At 47.6% G+C, this 24,729-nt stretch overlaps 1 protein-coding gene across 1 annotated transcript in view; it reads left to right on the forward strand.

Annotated features, from left to right (window-relative positions):
• LOC123764810 (DNA-dependent protein kinase catalytic subunit) overlaps positions 1–24,729 on the forward strand; it is a 746,996-nt gene that overhangs the window by 332,961 nt on the left and 389,306 nt on the right. The window contains exon 19 of the mRNA XM_069302649.1: positions 13,391–13,599. Coding sequence (XP_069158750.1) covers positions 13,391–13,599 — 209 coding nt within the window. The remainder of the gene's footprint in view (positions 1–13,390; positions 13,600–24,729) is intronic.

Consider the following 24,729-nt stretch of genomic DNA (forward strand, 5'->3'; position numbering starts at 1 on the left):
GAGTAATAACTGTAATTTTAACAAATATTTTAATTCTGAAAGCTCATCATCACAAAATTATTTATACCTTTCCAGTGTTCTGACATAAATTTTTGTGTTACATCTTTCATTTTGGTATCAAATTGTTCGCAACGTAAAGGCGCACATTTTAAAACTAGTCCCAACATAATAGGACAATAAATAGAATTTTACCAAATATTTTAATATTTTGACCAAAAACCTATTTATAATCATATAAGTGTTCGGACATCAAGTTTCATGTTATATCTTTTGTTTTGGTATTAAATTGTGTGCATTCTAAAGGTGCTTATGTTGATACTATCCCGAGGTCAATTGGATAAAAAATGATTTTTATATAAATATTTTTGTAGTGAATGCAAGTCAGGTCCAAAGTTAGGATTCAAGAGAAAAAAATTGGACGAAAGTGAGGTCCAAAGTTAGCGATACTATTAAAGCTCTTTGCGCCGCTCCTGCGTGATGCGGTTTCGCGGTTCTATGCATCTCGCCTCGCCTGTGGGCAGGCGGTGCTGGCTTCTTCTTTAGAATCCGCTTGGGCGGATCCGCTTGGGCGGATCCGCTTCGGTTGTCTTCTCCTTTTTGTCCGTTGCTGTTTGCTGAGTCTGCTGTGGTGCAGTACCTGCAGGTGGCGTCGGTTAGTTGTCGGCCCATGTCTAAGTTGTTGTTGCTCCGGGGGCTCGTGGGGGGCCTTCCTGGAAAGATCGTGCCAGGGCTTGGGGTTCTTTCCATCGTGGTAGGCCATTGAGCCAGATTCGGGGCAGATGCAGCCTCCGGTTCCAGCTGTTTCTTATCGGCGAGGCGATTGCCCTGTTCGGCGCTTAGGTTCTCACAAGGCCATTTTGCGGTTTGTGCCATTGACAGGGCGATGGGTGGGGGAGCTCGCCCTGTTTGCTCACCCTTAATCCCACGATTTGTGGGCTTTTCGGGTCGTTTCGTGTGGCCTGTGGTGGCGTTGGGTGGCTCCTCCTCCCTTGGGGGTTTGGGGCTGGCGGGGCAGCCATCTTCTCCTGCACCCTGTCGGGTCATTTCGGAGTGGGGTCGCCTGGGCGTGGTCAAAATGACGACATCCCTCAGGTAGGTGTCCCTGCCTGTTTCTGGTCCCGAAATGGGACTACGTGGACCTCCGGTTCATTCTGGACTTGTTCCATCTGAACCCGGGGGTTTATTGCCCCTCCTTCCGGATGACTACTCTGACCTAGGTCTGTCTTCTGTTGGAGCCGGGCACTTGAATGGTGTCCCTGGACCTCAAGGACGCGTATTGGCACGTTCTGGTTCATCCAAGGTTCAGCAACTGGTTCGGTTTTGTTGTGGGGTGTCAAGGTTACCGCTTTTGTTGTCTTCCCTTTGGGTTGAATCTGGCACCTCGCGTTTTCACATGCCTTACTCGGGTCGTGGTGTCCCGCCTTTGGGTTCTGGCCTACCTCGACGACTGGGTGGTTTGGGCTCTCAGCCAATCCGCGTGTCTGCTTGCCAGGGATTTGGTTCTTTCCCAGCTCGCTGGGTTCGGGTTCTTGGTGAACTGGAGGAAGTCCCATCTGTTTCCCCTCTCAGGTTCGGTCTTGGCTGGGTCTGGTTTGGGACAGAAAATGGCGTTTCATTACATTCAACGCTGGTTTTTTCTATCCCCCGAGTCCTAGGTGTGGTGTTTGGATCAGGGATCCTTACTGTTATTGTCTTTTTTTTCTCTCTCTCCCTAGCGTGTTGGCCATTGTGCCCTCATTTTTCGTCTTTACTTTGGAAAGGGCACAAGGAAGTTACCAAAGTGCTGCTCAGGAATGTGCATTTCATTTCACTCGATGCCCTTTATCTTTTATGTTCAAATGGAAGATTGCTCCTTGCAAAATTAGACCACATGAGGGTATATATATATTGTGGAGTGGAAAGATAAGAGTATAGCCTCTCAATACTTCATCTCATTATTAATTTCTTAGCTTTGCATATAACATTACTGTTCTGTTTCTAATCAATATTTATTAACATTTAACCACTTAACTGCACCAGCAGAGTACTCTCAGTTGGCGGGAAACTGCGCCAACCGAGAAAACTCTTTGATTTTTTTCATACCCATTCTAAATATGTGCGAGGTTGGTTGTGTATGAAATGGACTCTTAGGACCTCCAGTGAGAGGCAGCCATCTTGGAAAAAATTCCCAGAATGCCCTAGGGCTGCTGGCTGAGTTAACACCAAATGAGCAACAATGGGTGGCACAAGCGCCTCTGGCTCCCAAACACCTGTCCGATGCGGTGTTGAAAGATAACGCTTTGTCGGTGAAATTCAAACCTTATTGTTTGAAGAACATAAGGGTCATAATATTGGTGAAGCTAGGTGCAATAAGGACCTAACACAAAGCTCGGATACAAGTGATACAGCACCTATGAGGATGGGACGATTTAAGGGAGCCGGTAGCTGAGCGGACAGAACATTGGACGCGTGATCCTGTGGTCCCGGGTTCGATCCCGGGCACTGGCGAGAAACAGTGGGTAGAGTTTCTTTCACCCTGATGCCCCTGTTACCTAACAGTAAATAGGTACCTGGGAGTTAATCAGCTGTCATGGGCTGATTCCTGGGGGAAGAGGCCTGGTCGAGGACTGGGCCGCGGGGACCCTAAGCCCTGAAATCATCTCAAGATATCGATACAGCGAATGTATCCAGTTGTAGCTCTGAATGTCACCCCTTGCAATCCTATGCTATCTCCAATTTATTTAGATGATACGTAGATGAATCGTTTTCTGCGTTCAGTGATGATGCATCTGATACAAGTAGCATAGACGAACAGTGGTAGCGGCTTCCATGATGGTGTTTTTGATAGATATTTTCAAGAATACCTGAATCTCTTTCTGACTGACGGACACTCTTTGAGGCTAGCTGAATCTCTTCCTGTGTGGGACCATACAAAGCGATCTTTTCAAGACTACCTTACAAATTGATCTTTTCCTATAATCTTTTCAATACTACCTTATGCTTTACAAGCTTGGCTACATACAACCTACAAGTACTAAAAAGCCAATGGTGTATGTGAGTGCGTTATTTGCAAGCACACAGAATGAAGAAACAGGAAGCGAAAATTTATCTACCTGGTGCAATGAGAGCGAAGTCACACTGTGCACCATGGACTACTTCGTTGATTATTACTCCCTTACGAAGTACTGAATGTGTAATACAGTCTGTTACTGTGTAAATAGTGTGTGAAACTGTACGTGTTGTAATTTTAGTGAATTTTTAACAAGTAATATTGCGACAATAAACATTTCTGTGGGGAGCCCCTACGGCTCGCTGGAGCTTATCGGGCTAATGTATGTTATATTCGACCGGGACATTAGCTAAGGAGTTCAGACCTACCAGGGACCAGCGCCAGAACCTGGCCCCTTCATAGAGGTTTCAGGGAGGAATGGCCCTGGAAAACCCCTTGTGGTTGGGGTTTTCCTTATCTGCCATCGACCGGGGTTAGGCACCCAGAAAGGTAGGCATAACAAAACAAACCCCACATGGTAAAAAACTAAAACAAAAACCGAACATAGAGGTAGAAACTCCCTACAATCACAAGGAAACAAGCAAACATCACACTTTACTGCCGCGCCAATCGTCCGCGCAGCCCTACCCAGGACCTACCGCACCGGCTGCCAAGCTCCAGTTCGTACGCTAATGTCAACCGGGATTGACGCTTCTCTGGCCTCAGTTTCCTAGGTGGTGTTTGCCTTGTGTGGCGTTCACTGCCGTGTGTTGTGTTGTGCGGTGGCCAGGAGTACATCATCAGTGCCGGGGCTGCATGTGCTTAGTGGCTGACTTCCCTAAGCGCCCTGTGAGTACTGCCCTTGCGTAACAGGGTTATCTTTCCTGGGGCGTTCGGGAACCATTCCCGTAGAGGTTCTTGCTGCTCGGCATTTGCCTCGCCCTTGGGGCCAGCTGGGGCTTGGGGCCCTTGTTTGGTCCTGGGTAGGGATTGGTATTGTGCTATTTAGGGCGTCTAAGGTGTTGCACAGCCTGCCACATAAGTGGCGGCCGGATTCTGTTGCCTCTGGAGACGGTGTACTTTTGCGGGGCTTTTCTTTTGTTTTTAATTTTTCATACCTGGTGGGGGTCTGCCTAAGGTGGTTATAGTTCCACTGGTAGTGTTTGGCGGCCCTGTGCTAGGCCCCTGTGATTGTACACGTCTCAGGGGTTTTCAGTGCTATAATCTACCCTCTTGTTATGTTTGGGTTTCTTAACCGGTTAGCAACACCTTGCCCGGGCTTCCCGTAGTTGTTACCCTATGGGCCCCTGGAAACCCCTGTCTGGGCTCGAGGGACCATTGAATGTGTCTTCCGGGTTCCAACCCGTCTTGTACGGGATCGTTGGTTGCTGTTCCCTTGTCTCCGGGTGACAGTCGCCATTTTTACCTCCGTCATGCTGCCTGTTGGGTCACTGACACCTTGACCCGGAATCTTGCGAGTGATTCTCTGCTTGTTCTCCAGTACTCTCCTGATGATATTACTGTTCAGAGTACAGGCGGCATCCGTGTTGCAAGCTTGGTTAGGTTGCTGCAACATGCTAGGTTGGTTTCCCACTCGAATGCCCCGTGGCCGCCCCGTTTGGTTAGGTGCTGTTCGCCCCTTTCCCTCCGTGTTCCCGGCTCCGGACCGTCTGCGGGTTTCGGGGTCGGGGTGGGGTTTAGTTGCGGCAGAGACTCGGGCGGTGTTCGGGGGCTGCCCCGTTCGGGTTGGGGACGGAGGTTTGAGCCTGAGCCTCCTGCCAAGGCTTCTGGGTCTTACCAGTGGCCCTTTCTTGTTGCCTATCCCATGGACTCTTGCTTTTCTTTAAGGGCGGATGGCTTGGAGGACGGCTCTGCCCCGGGGCCTCTGTTGTTGGTTCCCGGGGCTATGGGGGATGCCTGCTAGCAGTTCTGGGGTGGTTTTGCCCCTGCCGGGGTTTTTCTGCTGTTAGACGGCGTTTTTTGCCCATCCAGTCTGCTAGCTTCCCACATTTGCTGGCGTGTTTTTGTGTATTTAGCGTCAGTCACAGCCCCTGCTGGCGGCCATTTCGTCTGCCGGTTTCCCGGCGTGGCCACCAGGGCGGTGTTGCGGTTTGTTTACATGCGTCTGGGTGTGCGAGCGAGCGTCTCGGGTGAGTTTTCATTTTTTTTCAGGGTTTTTGTTCTCCTGTTGTCGTTTCTTTGTTTTTCTGGTGTTTTCTTGCCGTTGCCTGTTCCTCTGGGAACGTTTGGGTGTTGATTTTACATCGGGTTTTTCCAAATTGTCTGTTTTAGGTCTGAGCCTTTGGGTTTAGGCTCAGTGCCCCTGGCTGGTATGCTTGCTCCCACACCTTGTCCCTCGGTTTTTGGTCTGTTGGGACCGTTTTCCCAGGGGGTTCTACTGGGGGCTGTGCTTTGCCTTTCAGTGGTGTTCTCCGCCGGTAAAATGTGGTGGTTTGGGCTCCTCCTGGTTCGATTCTGGGTTCCTTTGGGTTCCTTGGTTTCGTTCTGGAGGTTTCTTCCTCTTGGGGCCCCCTTTTGTTGGTTCAGGGGACTTTGTTTCCTCGTGTGAACCGGTTCTGCCTTCTGGGGTTCCGGGGTCTTCCTGGCTTGCAGACTGATCTTTTTGGGTCTTGGCACATGTTGTGGTTGTGCTGGGACTTTGCGGTTTTGCTGTCGAGGTGGGCCTTTTGATGCAGTTTTGTGCCTTCTTTGCCTGGCTGGCGTGGTGCTCTCTGCCCACTAGTCGGCGACTTGTACTTTTACAGTATATGTCCTCGCTTAGTTGTGCTTGCGGGGGTTGAGCTCTGGCTCTTTGGTCTCGCCTCTCAACCGTCTATCAACAGGTAATTACCTAAGTGTAGTTACAGGATGAGAGCTACGCTCGTGGTGTCCCGTCTTCCCAGCACTCTTTGTCATATAACGCTTTGAAACTACTGACGGTCTTGGCCTCCACCACCTTCTCACTTAACTTGTTCCAACCGTCTACCACTCTATTTGCAAAGGTGAATTTTCTTATATTTCTTCGGCATCTGTGTTTAGCTAGTTTAAATCTATGACCTCTTGTTCTTGAAGTGCCAGGTCTCAGGAAATCTTCCCTGTCGATTTTATCAATTCCTGTTACTATTTTGTATGTAGTGATCATATCACCTCTTTTTCTTCTGTCTTCTAGTTTTGGCATGTTTAATGCTTCCAACCTCTCCTCGTAGCTCTTGCCCTTCAGTTCTGGGAGCCACTTCGTAGCATGTCTTTGCACCTTTTCCAGTTTGTTGATGTGCTTCTTAAGATATGGGCACCACACAACAACTGCATATTCTAGCTTTGGCCTAACAAAAGTCATGAACAATTTCTTTAGTATATCGCCATCCATGTATTTAAATGCAATTCTGAAGTTAGAAAGCATCGCATAGGCTCCTTGCACAATATTCTTTATGTGGTCCTCAGGTGATAGTTTTCTATCTAGAACCACCCCTAGATCTCTTTCTTTATCAGAATTTTTTAAAGATTTCTCACATAATATATAGGTTGTATGGGGTCTATGTTCTCCTATTCCACATTCCATAACATGACATTTATTAACATTAAATTCCATTTGCCAGGTGGTGCTCCATATACTTATTTTGTCCAGGTCTTCTTGAAGGGCATGACAATCATCTAAATTTCTTATCCTTCCTATTATCTTAGCATCATCAGCAAACATGTTCATATAATTCTGTATACCAACTGGTAGATCATTTATGTACACAATAAACATCACTGGTGCAAGAACTGAACCCTGTGGTACTCCACTTGTGACATTTCTCCATTCCGATACATTGCCTCTGATTACTGCCCTCATTTTTCTATCAGTCAGAAAATTTTTCATCCATGATAGAAGCTTACCTGTCACCCCTCCAATATTTTCCAGTTTCCAGAACAACCTCTTATGTGGAACTCTGTCGAAAGCCTTTTTTAGGTCCAGATAGATGCAGTCAACCCAACCATCTCTTTCCTGTAATATCTCTGTGGCTCGATCATAGAAACTGAGTAAATTCGATACACAGGATCTTCCAGATCGAAAACCATACTGTCTGTCTGATATTATATCATTTCTCTCCAGGTGTTCTACCCATTTAGTTTTGATTAGTTTTTCCAATACTTTCACTATTACACTTGTCAATGATACAGGTCTATAATTGAGGGGGTCTTCCCTGCTGCCACTTTTGTAGATTGGAACTATGTTAGCCTGTTTCCACACGTCTGCTACGATTCCTGTACACAGGGATGCCTGAAAGATCAGGTGAAGTGGAATGCTGAGCTCAGATGCACATTCTCTCAGAACCCATGGTGAAACGCCATCTGGGCCAGCTGCTTTGTTCTTCCCGAGCTCCTTTAGCATATTTTCCACTTCATCTCTAGACACCTCTATCCGCTCTATGTTGTTCTCTGGAATACTTATTGTGTCTGGTTCTCTTAAGATTTCATTTTGTACAAACACACTTTGGAACTTTTCATTTAATGTTTCACACATTTCCTTTTCATTTTCCGTGAATCTGTTTCCCATTTTCATCCTCTGGATATTATCCTTTACCTGCAATTTGTTGTTTATGAATTTGTAGAATAGGCCCGGTTCTGTTTTACATTTATCTGCTATCCTTTTTTCAAAATTTCTTTCTGCCTCTCTCCTTACTGCTGTATAGTTGTTTCTCGCATCTTTGTATCGCTGGTATGTTTGGGGGTTTGGCCTCTTCCTATACTGATTCCATTTTTGTGTCTTTTGGTCTCTTGCCCTCTCACAATTTCTGTCGAACCAATCCTGTTTTCTGGCCCTGCATCTCTGTTTTGGTATGAATGTTTGTGTGCCTTCCTCGTATACAGTATTTTCTCTATGATTTTCATCTCTTCTGCCGCTCGGTCCACCCTAGATGAAATTTCCTTCTCTAAACATCCAAAAATGATTATGGACTTAGTTCTATCTGCAGTGTTTTGTACCAGTTTACTGTTGGTAACCAGTTCTTTCCTAATTGCTTGCCTAATTTCTCCTTCTTGTTGGTCATTTCTGGTTTTGACTTCTGAACACACTTCTTTGATAGTCTCTTTCTCTTTTACAACTTCAGCATATGTCGCTTTTATTTCTTCTTTATACTTTTCTAGTTCTTTATTCACCTCCTCTATGTGAGTTGTCAGTGAAGTTTCCAGTTGGAGATCCTTACCTAACTCTATGTTACCCCTTAGGCTTGCTTGGAGTTGTTCACCATATGAGTCTATTTTCTTGTTTATTTCTTCAAAGTCACCACACTTCACTTTCCATGCCTCATTTTCTTTCACTAGTTCCTTGATTTGCTCCTCCTGATTTGTTACCTTGTCTGTTAATGCAGTAATAATCTTACCTTGTTGAAGCATACTCCCTTTTAGAGTGCAAAGCTCACTCCAAAGAGCTGCATTGTCCTCTTCCAATTTAAGCACTTTTTCTTCATACTTCTTTTGCATATCCTCAATTATCTCTAACCTGCCAAGAACACCTCCTTTCCTTATATCTTGTGTTGAGAATCCTTTGAAACCATCATCTGTTGGTGTGTCTACATTCTCAGTGGGGGTGGTGGTGGCGGCCATCTTTGTTTTTGTTCTAGACCAAAACAAACTTTTCCACTCCGCTATTTTCACTCACTTTTACTTGTTTATTGTATTTTATTTGCTTTTACTCTTCCCTGAACCTTTATGTAACCTGGGACACCACTGTAGCCCTCAACCTGTGCCCAATACTTAGGTAATTCGATATTTCCAGGAGCTTGCTGCAGTGTGACTTCTGCCTCCTCCAGCTCATACTCCTCTCTGTGTATATAGTTCCTGTATATTCCTGTGTGGTGTATAGGTTCCTGTGCCTATTGGGCTCTATCATGTCTACATGTGACATTGTATGGGGGTCAGCCTCGTTACTTGTGTGTGGAGTCACCACATTACTTCCTAGTGCTTTCCCGTTACCATTCTGACACACACACACACAAAAAAAAAAAAAAAAAAAAAAAAAAAAAAAAAAAAAAAAAAATTCTTCTTCTATCTCTGTGGCTCATTTGGGTACTCAGTTTCCACCTGTGTCCCCTAGTGCGTGTGCACTTGTGTTACATAGCCTGTCCTTATCAACCCTGTCGAGTCCCTTGGGATTCTTGAATGTGGTGATCAGGTCCCCCCCCTCATTCTTCGTCTTCCAGCGAAGTGTGGTTTAATTCCCGTAGTCTCTCATCATGAATTAGGTAGTGTACTTTTTCTTACGGAAGGGGTTCTGTTCCCTTCTCTGTTGACTGGGCGCTAGGGGAGCAGCTTGCTCTGTTGCCTCTCGCATGGTCCCACTGTTGGTGGGCACTTTGGGTTGTCTTCCGGCCTCTGCTGGCGTCGGAGAGCGGCTTCTCCCCCTTGGGAGGTTTCAGAGCTGGCGGGGTGGGCTTCTTCCCGTGCGCTTCGTCATTTCCTCTTCGTAGGTGCGTGGGGCGTGGTCGATCCGCCCCCATCCTTCTGGGGTTCCTGTCTGCTCTTTGCAGTCATGAGCTTTTCCTGTCTGCAGTTCTTCTGGACTTCTTCAGTCTGCGCCCTGGATCCTATGCCCTCCTCGGAGGACTGTTGTCTCCTGTTCGGATTCTGCTGATACCTGGTTGATACCTGGTTGATGGGGTTCTGGGAGTTCTTCTACTCCCCAAGCCCGGCCCGAGGCCAGGCTCGACTTGTGAGAGTTTGGTCCACCAGGCTGTTGCTTGGAGCGGCCCGCAGGGCCACGTACCCACCACAGCCCGGCTGATCCGGAACTTCTCTTAGAAAACCGTCCAGTTTTCTCTTGAAGATGTCCACGGTTGTTCCGGCAATATTTCTTATGCTCGCTGGGAGGACGTTGAACAACCGCGGACCCCTGATGTTTATACAGTGCTCTCTGATTGTGCCTATGACACCTCTGCTCTTCACAGGTTCAATCTTGCATTTTCTTCCATATCGTTCACTCCAGTACGTTGTTATTTTACTGTGTAGATTTGGGACCTGACCCTCCAGTATTTTCCAGGTGTATATTATTTGGTATCTCTCTCGTCTCCTTTCTAGAGAGTACATTTGGAGAGCTTTGAGACGATCCCAATAATTTAGGTGTTTTATCTCGTCTATGCGTGCCGTATATGTTCTCTGTATTCCCTCTATTTCAGCAATCTCTCCTGCTCTGAAGGGGGAAGTGAGTACTGAGCAGTACTCGAGACGGGACAGCACAAGTGACTTGAAGAGTACAACCATTGTGATGGGATCCCTGGATTTGAAAGGTGGCCCTGGACCTCCAGGTCACTTCTTGGCACGTTCCTCTCCAGTTTTCTGGGACTGGCACGGTTGGTGGTGGGGCTTCAGGTTTGCTGTTTTTATTGCCTTCCCTATTTTGTAATGGGCACTTCGTATACTTTTTGCATCTTTACCGGATCTTAGTGCCCTGTCTGAGTCTGTGATTTGGTGTCTGGCCTAACTCGATGACTGGCTGGTGTGGGCTCCCAGTCAGTCCGCTTGTCTGCTCGCCAGGGGATGGTTCCTTCCAGATCGCCGGGTTTGGTTTCCTGGTGATCTGGAGGTTTTTTCCATCTGTTTCCGTCCCGGGTTCGAACCTGGGCCTTGTTTAAGGCTCTTGGGCCCCTCATTGCCTTTCCCTCCAGAAGTGTTACTGCGGCTGTGGTCCCGCCTTCGGCTGTATAGGAGGGTGTCCCGGGTTGCTCAGTGGTTGCTTGAGCGGTTGTGCGGGAGTCTGCACTTCGGCGTGCTTGTCTGCCCGCGGAGTCGGGTTTGGCTACGGTGTCTGTTGGTTCCTGCAGAGACTCCCCTTCCGCCTCTTGCATTCATTGGGTTCCTCCGGGGATCTTGTGTTGGTGCTGCGTCACCAGCTTCCTCTTTGGGGTTTTCGGGGTTCCGTGCCTTGGCACCTCCCCGAGCCTTCGCTCGATGTGTTCACGGACGGGTCGTCTCTCGGCTGGGGCTTTGTGACCAGTGCTCACCAGGTCGGCCGAGGTTGATGGAGTCTGTCTGTCCGTTGGGCTCACAGCACGGTTCGGGTGTTCGTGGCTGTCTGGTTTGCGCTTCGGAGGGTTTGGGTCACTAGGTACTCTACCATTCAGCTCTGTTCGGACTGTTCTCTGGTGGTTCTTGCCGGAACCACAGGGGTTTGGCTAACCGTGAGGTTCATGTCCAGGGTGTGTCCTGCGTCCTGGCGGACAGCTGTTCATTCCTCTTCGTAGGTTGGCCAGTCGTCGCCGATTCGTTTTGTTGGCTCTGTCGGGCGTATGGACTCCTGGCCATGGACATCTTCGGGTCAGCGTGGTCTAGGCGTCGCCTATTTTGTGGCGCCCTTTCCCACCGGTGAGGACTTCACAGTGGATGCTTTCGGCAGGACTGGTTGAGGTGGGGGGTACATGTTCCTCTTCTCCCAGTCCAGCTGTTACTTCGGATTCTGGCTCGGTTGCAGCCCATTCCCACGAGAGCAGTCCTTATGGTTCCATGGTGGCCGGCCCGGCCTTCTTTTCAGACGCTGCTTGATAGGTGTCCGTACCCGGGGCGTTTTTCCTGAGGCTCCACCTCTTTCAGCAGGCCGAATCGGTCCTGTCCGTGACCGGTTCGCCCTTCTCCTTGGCTCTTCGCGTCTGGTATTTTGACGGGGGTATCACCATCTCTATGCTGTTCAGGTGGCTTTGTTGACGGTGTCCCACCTGCGAGCTTCGTCTTGGCGACAGTATGACGTTTCATACGTTTTCTCATGTTTTGTTTCCCCTCCGGCCTGCTCATGCGTCGCCTGAGCCATCCTGGTCCTTGTTCAGGGTGCCTTCTTATCTTCCCCTCAGTTTGTGGTAGCCCCTTCGGTTCAGTTTCCTGCTCTTTGGTACTGGTGGTAGCTTTATAGGTATGAAGCCTTTCTCTGTCCTGGCGACGGTCGAGACGGCTGCTTTCTGGAGGGGTTCTTGGGATATTGGTACTTGATTGGTTTGGCCGGGGGGTGCGTCCTGTGTGGTCCAGTTGTGATTTTTGCAGTTGCCGGCGTACCGTGTCTGGGGATGCGCTGTGGTTGATCCGGTTTCTTCGTTCCCTGTTTTCAGGGCTCGGGTCTCCCAGGTCGTCCGCAGAGTTTTCATTCTTCCAGTCTGCGGTCTGTCTTTGCGCCCGTGCTGTTCAGACGTTTGCAGCTTTTTCTGCTGTGTTGGTGACGTCTCGGACTCATTTCGGGCGCAGGGATTTGTGGGTCGCACAGGTTCTTGGCCGCCCATCCTTATGCGCGTCTGCTCTTGGGCATTCTTGTTGCCTTGGGTTGCAGGTTTGCGACCGGTTGTCTTGGCTTTGCGTTGCAAAGTTTGTGGCGGCCGCCTCCCGGGTTAGCCCTTTCTTTTCCTTCTCTTTCGGTATGAAGCTCCAGGGAGCCGTAGGGGCTCCCCACAGAAAACCAGCGTTGAATGTAATGAAACGCCATTTTCTGGGTGAGCCCCGGAGGCTCCCTGGCAACCCTCCCTCCCACCGGTCGGCGTTTTTTTCGCGTTGGTTGAAGCTTAGCTTCCGAACTGGAGCTTGGCAGCCAGCGGGGTAGGTCTGAGGCTCCCCCCCTCCCCCTCCCGGGGCGGGGAGGGCTGCGCGGACGATCGGCGCGGCAGTAAAATGTGATGTTTGCTTGTTTCCTTGTGATTGTAGGGAGTTTCTACCTCTATGTTCGGTTTTTGTTTTAGTTTTTTACCATGTGGGGTTTGTTTTGATATGCCTACCTTTCTTGGTGCCTAACCCCAGTCGATGGCAGATAAGGAAAACCCAACCACAAGGGGTTTTCCAGGGCCATTGCTCCCTGAAACCTCTCTGAAGGGGGCCAGGTTCTGGCGCTGGTCCCTGGTAGGTCTGAACTCCTTAGCTAATGTCCCGGTCTAATATAACATACATTAGCCCGATAAGCTCCAGGGAGCCTCCGGGGCTCACCCAGAAAATGGCGTTTCATTACATTCAATGCTGGTTTTATTGTGGGACACATTACTGGCACATGTATCACAGTTCCATGGAACATTATAAACGTTCTACTGTATTGTAAAGGACACAAATATGCATCATATACGATAAAAAAACAACAAATAAAACTGCATTGGAAATACATAGAACAGATAATTGAAAATATATTTGTGGCAATACCCGGTGCTTGAATGGCCCGCGCGATCGTGTCTGGGCGATTCGTGCACAGGCGACTAGGCCCTGATGACGTCACAGTGCACCTTGTCCACGGCCCCAAAGCCAAAGTAAGTGGAATTTGGTATTTATTTTTACATAGACATGTTCAGGGAAGGGAATTTATAATTTTACGAAGAAAAAAGAGTTTTTTGGGAACACTATTTCATGCGCACAGGGGGAATTTCACCATAAACTCGGCGCAGCATGGTGGTTAAATAAATTTTCTTAAACTTTTGATTTTTCCAGGTGCTCAGCAACATGAAGACTACCAGGCCAAGTTTCCCATGGCACCACTGTACCGTCATGTGTTTCGAGCCATATTGCAGCTGGCTTGTGATCCCGACCAAGTTACTCGCCAGTTGTTCCTTACACTCGGTTATCAAGCTATTCACTGGTTCACAAATAATAAAAACTTCGAGAACCCTGATACAGTTGTTCTTTTGGAGGCAATTATGGTATGACTTTGGTGCTTGTGTTTGAAATATAATTCCTTGTATATAATACAACACATTTAACAATGCATTTAACATATTCTACTGAAAATTTGGTTTAAAAGGCAAGAAAAAAGATTTAAATTTCAGCCCCTTCCTGCGTGGCCCCCTTCCAGCCGGTCAGCCGAGCGGACAGCACGCTGGACTTGTGATCCTGTGGTCCCGGGTTCGATCCCGTGCGCCGGCGAGAAACAATGGGCAGAGTTTCTTTCATCCTATGCCCCTGTTACCTAGCAGTAAAATAGGTACCTGGTTGTTAGTCAGCTGTCATGGGCTGCTTCCTGGGGGTGGTGGCCTGGTCGAGGACCGGGTCGCGGGGACACTAAAAAAAAAAAAACCGAAATCATCTCAAGATAACCTCAAGATAACCCCCCCCCCCTATCCCCCTCCCCCCCCCTAAGCACAGTGTGTCCAGCAGATGGATATGAATCAGGTAGGGGCAGGAGTGGGTGGTGATTGGATTGAATGGGACAAGTGTGAGTTGGAAGAGGACTTTAGCACTAGACTAGAATGGGTGGGTGCAAGAATAGATTGGGTGGGTGGGGTAGGAGTGGACAGTGTTGCACATTTTCCCCCCTTGCAACTCGGACAAAAAGATTAGCAGCTTTCCTAAGGACCTAATACACACACAGCATCCCCAGAGAGTGGTAGATTTGGGGAGTTCACTAATTAACCTCTGCCATTCAGTTGCTCCACATACACCTGACTTCACATCCTCACAGTGCATCATCATCATCATCTCTAGCAGGTTGTTAACAACTCTTCAGTTGGGGTAACTGAGCTCCCTTACCCAGTGCCCACTGAATACTCCACCAAATCTCAGTTTAAGTGCACCTCATGCAATCACCAAATACAAATGGGGAGGCTAAGATAACTTTAAATTCTCAGACTTGGGCACTCCTGAGTGCAATGTTGGCAGTGAACTGAAGGCTTTAATGACTACTCTGGAGCAAATGGCCTGTTGTCCTGTGTTGAGACACACACAAACTCCAAAATGAGTCCACTGCCTCTTAATACTTGCTGACATGTGCTTCTTCTATGCCTGGTTGATACCTGGTTGATGGGGGTTCTGGGAGTTCTACTCCCCAAGCCCGGCCCGAGGCCAGACTTGACTTGTGAGAGTTTGATCCACCAGGCTGTTACTTGGAGCGGCCTGCAGGCCCACATACCCACCACAGCCCGGTTGGTCTGGCACTCCTTGAAGGAAACAATCTAGTTTCCTCTTGAAGACGTCCACGGTTGTTCCTGTAACATTTCTGATGTTCGCTGGTAGTATGTTGAACAACCGCGGACCTCTGATGACCTCATACAGTGTTCTCTGATTGTGCCCTCTGGCACCTCTGCTCTTCACTGGTTCTATTCTGCATTTTCTTCCATGTCGTTCACTCCAGTACATTGTTATTTTACTGTGCAGATTTGGGACCTGTCCCTCCAGTATTTTCCATGTGTATATTATTTGGTATCTCTCTCGTCTCCTTTCTAGTGAGTACAGTGTTCTCTGATCGTGCCCTCTGGCACCTCTGCTCTTCACTGGTTCTATTCTGCATTTTCTTCCATGTCGTTCACTCCAGTACGTTGTTATTTTACTGTGCAGATTTGGGACCTGTCCCTCCAGTATTTTCCATGTGTATATTATTTGGTATCTCTCTCGTCTCCTTTCTAGTGAGTACAGTGTTCTCTGATTGTGCCCTCTGGCACCTCTGCTCTTCACTGGTTCTATTCTGCATTTTCTTTCATGTCGTTCACTCCAGTACGTTGTTATTTTACTGTGCAGATTTGGGACCTGTCCCTCCAGTATTTTCCATGTGTATATTATTTGGTATCTCTCTCGTCTCCTTTCTAGTGAGTACATTTGGAGAGCTTTGAGACGATCCCAATAATTTATGTGCTTTATCTCGTCTATGCGTGCCGTATATGTTCTCTGTATTCCCTCAATTTCAGCAATCTCTCCTGCTCTGATGGGGGAAGTGAGTACTGAGCAGTACTCAAGATGGGACAACACAAGTGATTTGAAGAGTACAACCATTGTGATGGGATCTCTGGACTTGAAGTTTCTTGTAATCCATCCTATCATTTTTCTGGCTGACGCAATACTTGCTTGGTTATGCTCCCTAAACGTTAGGTCGTTGGACATCATTATTCCCAAATCCTTGACATGCTGTTTTCCTACTATGGGCAGATTTGATTGTGTTTTGTACCCTGTATTATGCTTAAGATCCTCATTTTTGCCGTATCTGAGTACCTGGAATTTATCACCGTTAAACATCATGTTATTTTCTGCTGCCCAATCGAAAACTTTGTTAGTCTGTTTGTAGTTTATCAATGTCTTCAGCAGAGGTAATATTCATGCTGATTTTTGTATCATCTGCAAAGGATGACACGAAGCTGTGACTTGTGTTTTTGTCTATGTCTGATATGAGAATAAGGAACAGCAGTGGTGCAAGGTCTGTACCTTGAGGTACTGAGCTTTTAACTGCGCTCGGACTCGATTTTACTTGATTGACTGTTACTCTTTGTGTTCTGTTCGAAAGGAAATTGAGCATCCAGCGTCCTACTTTACCAGTTTTACCCATTGACCTCATTTTGTGTGCAATCACTCCATGGTCACATTTGTCGAATGCCTTTGCAAAATCTGTGTTTACGACATCTGCATTATGTTTTTCCTCTAATGCCTCAGTGATTTTATCATAGTGGTCAAGTAGTTGCGAGAGGCATGATCTTCCTGCTCTAAATCCATGTTGGCCTGGATTGTGGAGGTCATTGGTTTCCATGAATCTAGTGACCTGACTCCTGAGTACTCTCTCAAATACTTTTATTTATGTGTATGTATATACAAATATGCTGACATAGCCTCTTCCTCAAACATGTCCCATATTGTATAATAATAAATGTGACCCGGCTTTTACATCGGCCAGTAAATAAATAACAAAGGAAACACAAGAATGTAGCATTTTGAAATAGAATTTAATTAAAAAAGAAAAGCACAAGCAAAAGTTACATAAGTAGCTCTGCCACAAATTTAAAAGTCCCAAATGGCAAACTCTCACAAGGCTGCTTTTGGCTTTTTAAATTTAAATCTCTACTTTACAAGAACTCATTGAAGTGTTACAAAATAATGAATGACCATGAACTCAAATGTAAAACTTTTTTACATTTGAGTTCATGAGAACTCAAAAAACAAAAACAACTTATAGCTTACTGATCGACAGAAAGTTTGGCTTCGACATTCTGAAGCCAGTCCATGTTTTACTTATAAGCACTCTGAAATTGGCAACGTAAGGCAAATGGTGTATAAGTGACACCATTTGTCACTTATACACCATTGAATCGTACTAGTGCTTTCACTAGTTGTTTCAGAAAACACAATGACAAACATATGCATAATCAGAAAAGTCGCAGATTAATCAAATAAAAAGCACGAAATGAACGATACCATCTCAAACGACAAGAGGTGTTACGTTAGCAACAAATTAAAGTCCTGGTTCCATATAACTGACTGTTGGAATGCCCTTCTTGCTTCAGTGTATTGTCACAAGCGCGGGAAATGTATTTGTCCCACGTTCGCTGGCAGTGTTCATCGTTGCCCCTCTCCTGGCGTGGTCCTGCAATGAAGGCTTGGCATAAATCTTGATTACCTGCTGTTGACTGCAGGTGTACCAGTGATGTAATGAGAACCCCCAGGTCATTGTTGCAATTTTGCCACTGCAGAGCTAAGTGGCTCTCCTTAAGACTACTGCTTTGAACTTGTCTCCTACCTGAGAACTACAACTGCTAGCAATTTCACCGGAACTCTGTGCTTACACTTGAGCTGCTCTAATGTCTAATATATAAATTGCAAATATCGCTCAGGGAAGGAGAAATTGTTTCACTGTATTGCTTAAATGAATGCTGTAGTAGGCTCTCACTTGGGGCACTTGCGTCCAAGCAGGCTCTTCCCTGTGTTTGTGTTAAAGCAAGCACCCTTAAATCATGGACACTAACCGGATGGTTAAACTCTGTAACTGGCTCATCATTGTTGAGCTAATTACAGTTTAACATAAGTGTTATATAATCATAACGGCTTGGCAGTTTCTCCTGATAGTTCCCTTCCCTTCACGGCACTACACTCTTACTTTACTGTTTGTCACTGGGTAATAAGTCGCACATTGCACCTGGGTCAACAAGTTCACTGCACTCCACATCAATTTATAGTGGTCCTTCCTCGACCTGGATTGTCCTTAGAAATGTGGAACTCAGTTGGCTGAGAAGCCTTTCATTGGCCCTCCACACAGTATACCTTGCTCAGCTGGATGTATTCCAACGCACATGGTCCCAGACCGTTAGTCGCATCGTTGCTGCACTCGCCTTGGAGAATTGGTGAATTATACCTCCCTGAGGTTGACTAGGCTGCTCCTTGTAGTGATACAGGGCCCTCAGGACTCAACAAAAGTCTTGACCTGGCTTGCAACCAATGAATTACTTCTTAATTCTGGAGCTCGGCATCCTGAGTCTGCCCACGATGGTGTCTTAAGACTCGGTGACACCTCTCAGACCAATGGGATGCCTTGCAGCTCCCATTCATTAGTGACAACTTCAGATTACCTGTTGATTGGTCAGTTTGAGCAACATATAACCAATCATCTTCTCTTCTTTTCATCCTGGTACTCTGCACCCTGCCTTGACCATCCTTCTAGGTGCCGAAATGTCCCTTTGATGTGATGAAGACTTCGCCTACCACCTTAGAAAAATGGCCACTAGGCTACCTCTAATCAAATCTTAAAACTCAAATTTCAAAGGGTTGAGTGGGGTAATTTTAAGTGGGAAGTGGGTTTGAGGGTGGGGCAGGAAAGGATGGATGCAAGGATAGATTGGATTTTAAATTGGATGGGGGTGGGATGGGTTGGGACAGGAGCAGTCATTAATTGTGCTCTGCAAGGGGTTGAGCTTCAGTTCTGGTCCTGCCTCTGGGCCCCTGAATCAACTGGTAATTACCCAAGTGTAATTCTAGGATGCCACATCCTGGAATTTAGTTAGCTTAAATCTGTGACCTCTTGAAGTTGCTGGTTGATCAGAAGCCTGGTTGATCAGTCCAGCAACCAGGAGGCCTGGTCGACGACCAGGCCGCGGGGCGCTAAGCCCCGGAAGCACCTCAAGGTAACCTCAAGGTTGTATGATTCCCATTGCTGTTTTGTACGTAGTGATCACAGCATCTCTTTTTCTTCTATCTTATAGCTTTGGGATATTTAATGCCTCAAACATCTCCTTGAAACTCTTGTCTCTCAGTTCTGGAAGTCATTTTGTTGCATGCATTTGCACCTTTTCAAGTTTGTTGATGTGCTTCTTGAGAAATGGGCACCATGCAACTGCAGCATACTCTCATTTTGGTCTCACAAATGTCGTGAACACTTTCTATAATATTTTGCCATCCATGTACTTAAAAGCAATTCTGAAATTGAAAGCGTAGCATAAGCGTCTTGCACAATTTTTTTAAGTGCTCTTATGAAAGTTCTGGTGAGCTTTGTATCTAGAACCACTCCTAGATCTTTCTTTATCAGATTTCCTTAAAGCTTTTACACATAATTTGTAGGTTGTGTGTGGCCTACTTTGTACTATTCCACATTCCGTGATGTGGCATTCGCTTTAAATTCCATCTGCCAAGTTTTGCTCCATGCACTTTTGTTCAGGCCTTCTTGAAGGGCATGACAATCGTCAAATTTTATCTTCCCTTTCACCTCTCATTACTGCTCTCTTTTTTTCTGTCTAAAAATGTTTCATTCATGTTAGAAGCCTCTGTCACCCCTCCAACATGTTCCACTTTCCAATAATAGCCTCTTGTGTGGGATTCTGTCAGCGGTCTCTCTTTAGGCCCAGATAAACAGTCAACTCAACAGTCTCTTTCCTGTAGAATCTCTGTAGCTCTACCAAAAAAGTAAGTTTTTAATGATGATACACAGAGGTCATATAAAAATGTAGTTTTTATGTTCTCCAGGTATTCTATCCAATTGGTTTTAACTCTTTTTCTGGGGGGAGCTCTGTCGGCTCCCCAGAGCTATCCAGGCTCAGTGCCCCTGGCTGGTATGCTTGCTCCCACACCTTGTCCCTCGGTTTTCGGTCTGCTGGGACCGTTTTCCCAGGTGGTTTTGCTAGGGGCTGTGCTTTGCCTTTCAGTGGTGTTCTCCGCCGGCAAATGGGGTGGTTTGGGCTCCCCCTGGTTCGATTCTGGGTTCCTTTGGGTTCCTTGGTTTCGTTCTGGAGGTTTCTTCCTCTTGGGCCCCCTTTTGTGGGTTCAGGGGACTTTGTTTCCTCATGTGACCCGGTTCTGCCTTTTGGGGTTCCGGGGTCTTCCTGGCTTGCAGACTGATCCTTTTGGGTCTTGGCACATGTTGTGGTTGTGCTGGGACTTTGCGGTTTTGCTGTCGAGGTAGGCCTTTTTATGCAGTTTTGTGCCTTCTTTGCCTGGCCAGCGTAGTGCTCTCTGCCCACTGGTCGGCAACTTGTACTTTTACAATATATGTCCTCACCTAGTTTTGCTTGCGGGGGTTGAGCTCTGGCTGGTTTCAACAGGTTTGCTGTTTTTATTGCCTTCCCTATTTTGTAATGGGCACTTCGTATACTCTTTGCATCTTTACCGGATCTTAGTGCCCTGTCTGAGTCTGTGATTCGGTGTCTGGCCTACCTCGACGACTGGCTGGTGTGGGCTCCCAGTCAGTCTGCTTGTCTGCTCGCCAGGGGATGGTTCTTTCCAGATCGCCGGGTTTGGTTTCCTGGTGATCTGGAGGTTTTTCCATCTGTTTCCGTCCCGGGTTCAGACCTGGGCCTTGTTTAACCCTTACACTGCTCAGGGGTCCTTGGGACATTTACACCCCTGTGCGCAAGAAAAAAAAAAATTCAAAATTTTTTTTTCGTCTTCTAAACATGTTAATTTGTGTCCCCTGAGCACGGAAAAAATAAAAAAAAATCGTAGGTGACATATTTTGGGCGCAATTGACCGAGGAAGTCTGGCAAAAAGTGGGCGTTAACAGAGCGGTCGTCAGACCCGGTCAGCGTCACCCGCGTTGACAGATGGGAGTTGCCACAAAGATATTACAGTATCCACTCAATTTAACGGCCTCTTTTATACCGATCTGCCGGTAATAACGACCGGTTTGGAAGATCGGTATCTGGACCCTCATATACCAGTCTGGCGGTTGATATTACCGAAGGTCGGTATTGAGTTTGTTTTGGCATCGGCGGCCCCTCACGTGGCAACAGGCCACCGACCTCCAAGGCCTTGAGGGAGGGATGGGAGGCAGTGATTGATGGAGGGAGGGAGGGAGTTGGTCAGGAAGGGAGGGAGGGAGTTGGTCAGGAAGGGAGGGAGGGAGTTGGTCAGGAAGGGAGGGAGGGAGTTGGTCAGGGAGGAAGGGAGGGAGTTGGTCAGGAAGGGAGGAAGGGAGTTGGTTAGGGAGGGAGGGAGGGCGTTGGCGAGGGAGGGAGGGAGTTGGTCAGGAAGGGAGGGAGGGAGTTGATCAGGAAGGGAGGGAGGGAGTTGGTCAGGAAGGGAGTTGGTCAGGAAGGGAGGGAGGGAGTTGGTCAGGAAGGGAGGGAGGGAGTTGATCAGGAAGGGAGGGAGGGAGTTGGTCAGGAAGGGAGTTGGTCAGGAAGGGAGGGAGGGAGTTGGTCAGGAAGGGAGGAAGGGAATTGGTCAGGAAGGGAGGGAGGGAGTTGGTCAGGAAGGAAGGGAGTTGGTCACGGAAGGAGGAAAAACTATTGTGGTGTGTATGGGACTCGCTTAAGCCTAACGAAGGTGGCGTTGGCGGTGTTGCAAGAATTATATTGTTTTCTTATTGCTGTGGAGAGCTAGTTACGAATATTAATTAAATAACACTATAATAGATGAACAGTACAGTACAGTATTTGGTTTGCTATTTATTCATTTAAATATTTACAATAAAATAAAATGGGATTTAACAGAACTTACTGCGCATCGTACAGCGTGTCAACACCCACGTGTCTGTCGACACATGTGGAGGGGAGATGGGAAGGCTGGCGTGAGGTGGGGGAGGGGGGGTTGACCAGGCAGGAGATCACACGTGTCGTCCAGTCTCGCCACTTACCCACCTGTTCACCCACTTCCCTGCCCACCCACCTGTTTACCCACTTCCCTTCCCACCAACCTGTTTACCCACTTCCCTGCCCACCAACCTGTTCACCCACTTCCCTGCCCACCCACCTGTTCACCCACCTGTTCACCCACTTCCCTGCCCACCCACCTGTTCACCCACTTCCCTGCCCACCCACCTGTTCACCCACTTCCCTGCCCACCCACCTGTTCACCCACTTCCCTGCCCACCCACCTGTTTACCCACTTCCCTGCCCACCCACCTGTTTACCCACCTGTTCACCCACTTCCCTGCCCACCCACCTGTTCACCCACTTCCCTGCCCACCCACCTGTTCACCCACTTCCCTGCCCACCCACCTGCCTGCATGCCCACTTACCCACCTTGTTCACCCACTTCCCTGCCCACCCACCTGCCTGCACACCCACTTACCCACCTGTTCACCCACTTCCCTGCCCACCCACCTGCCAATCCATCCACCCACCTGTTTACCCACCTGTTCACCCACTTCCCTGCCCACCCACCTGTTCACCCACTTCCCTGCCCACCCACCTGTTTACCCACTTGTTCACCCACTTCCCTGCCCACCCACCTGTTCACCCACTTCCCTGCCCACCCACCTGTTCACCCACTTCCCTGCCCACCCACCTGTTCACCCACTTCCCTACCCACCCACCTATTTACCCACTTCCCTGCCCACCCACCTGCCTGCACGCCCACTTACCACCTGTCAATCCATCCACCCACCTGTTCACCCACCTACCTGCACACCCACCTGCCTGCTTAACCCACCTGTTCACCCACTTCCCTGCCCACCCACCTGTTTACCCACATGCCTGCATGCCCACTTACCCACCTTGTCAATGCACCCACCCACCTATTCACCTGCCTGCTTACCCACTCACCCACCTGCCTGCTCGAACCTGTTCACCCACCAAGCCCATCTACCTGCCATCCACTCATCCAAAACCCACCTGCCTGAACCCACCTATCCCTGCCTGCCCACCCACTTGCCTGCCCACCCACCCACCTGCCTGCCCACCCACTTTCCCTGCCCACCTACCAGCTAGGCAGCTAACCACCCATGCACCAGCCCCACACACTAATTAGTGTGTCAATTCAAATCATGCGTGTGGTATAAAAATTGTTGGAAATGGTCCCTTTTGGACTCAAGAGGTGAAAAAGTACTATTATCCGGAACGTGATAATCCGGCTGGGGTTCCTTCCCATATAGTCCGGATAGTCGAGTGGAGACAACTACCTGAATGTTACTTGAAAAATTACCGACATCTTAACTTCGGAAATACCAGAACTCCGGAAATAACGACCAGGGTACAGCCCCATATAGGCCGTTAAATTGAGTGGATACTGTATTACCTAATTGTTTCAATGTCTCCGATTGATTTTTTCTTAGTTTTTTTGCAGTAATATTATTCAATAGTGTGTATTGTAAAATATTTATATAATAAAAGTGGGTAATAATCGCTATACTCAAAAGTATGATGTGCATATTAGTGATTCAATTATTATGTTTATAAAACTATAAACAAATAGTTTTGCTGCTATTACACTCTGTACACAGGTTATATATAAGTATTGGCATGTTTTGGTCACCATAACGAACCACTAAGTTGGTATTGAGAGTCGACAAGCAACGAGGAGTTACCGCCACACACCAGCCAGCCACTCGCTGCCACTCCCTCAACACACGCACTAAACTTTCTCCCCCAACAATACCAGTTGTGGTGTTATTACACTATATACAGACGTTATATATAAGTATGTATATATTTTGTTCACCACAACTGTACAGCTAAGCTGATATAGTTAGTTCAGGCACTAAGAGTCGTCGCTATACAGAGATGGCGGCTCCCTCACTCATTCAAGGTCACACGCACTAAACTTTCTCCCCCAACAATACCTTTTGCAGTGTTATTACCCTATATACACATATTATATATAAATATCTACATGTTTTATGCACCGTAACTGTACACCTAAGCTTGTAGTGCGCCCAAAGAGCATAGTGACCACCCTCTAAACAGCTAGACAAATCGTGCAGACGACGTCACCTCCGTCACCCATATGGCTCCTCCCAGCATAATCCTTTTGCTGTTATTACACTAATACACACATTATATATAAGTATCTACATTTGTGTTCACCATAGAGAACCACTGACCTGGTATGGTGAATGCAAACAATAACAGGTGGCCACACAGTCAGTAAACGATGCTGTCTCCCTCCGTCTCTCAGCATCACTCCTCCCACAGCGCTAATTATTACAACAATCCTGCTATTATCACAACCCTGGTTATTTATATCACAGTCATTGGTCATCTGTAATATTGTCATCGCTAAATAATAACAATTATATATTTATTTTGACATTTTTCGGCGATGCTGTGGTCACCAGCTGAACATCAATGCTGTTCGCTCATGCTGCGTGCGCCGGCCTTGGTTGCTCCAACAGCATTGTGCCTCTCACACCTGGGAATATTGCCCACGATTTTTTTTTTAAATGGCATCTGTTTACAAGAGCCCTGAGGAAGCTACTGTGAACCCTGTGTAGCCGCGGGCCATTTGAATCAGGCCTGGCACCCTATGGCGTATATATACGCCATGCGCACCATGGGACATGTTACTCAGGCCGTATATATACACCATGCGCAGTTTAAGGGTTAAGGCTCTTGGACCCCTCATTGTCTTCCCTCCAGAATTGTTACTGCGGCTGTGGTCCCGCCTTTGGCTGTTCAGGAGGGGTTCCCGGGTTGCTCAGCGGTTGCTTGGGCGGTTGTGCGGGAGTCTGCACTTCGGCGTGCTTGTCTGCCCGCGGAGTCGGGTTTGGCTACGGCGTCGGTTGGTTCCTGCGGAGACTCCCCTTCCGCCTCTTGCATTCCTTGGGTTCCTCCAGGAATCTTGTGTTGGTGCTGCGTCACCAGCTTCCTCTTTGGGGTTTTTGGGGTTCCGTGCCTTGGCACCTCCCCGAGCCTTCGCTCGATGTGTTCACGGAC

Source organism: Procambarus clarkii, chromosome 48, assembly GCF_040958095.1.
Source record: "Procambarus clarkii isolate CNS0578487 chromosome 48, FALCON_Pclarkii_2.0, whole genome shotgun sequence".
Lineage (NCBI taxonomy): Eukaryota > Metazoa > Arthropoda > Malacostraca > Decapoda > Cambaridae > Procambarus > Procambarus clarkii.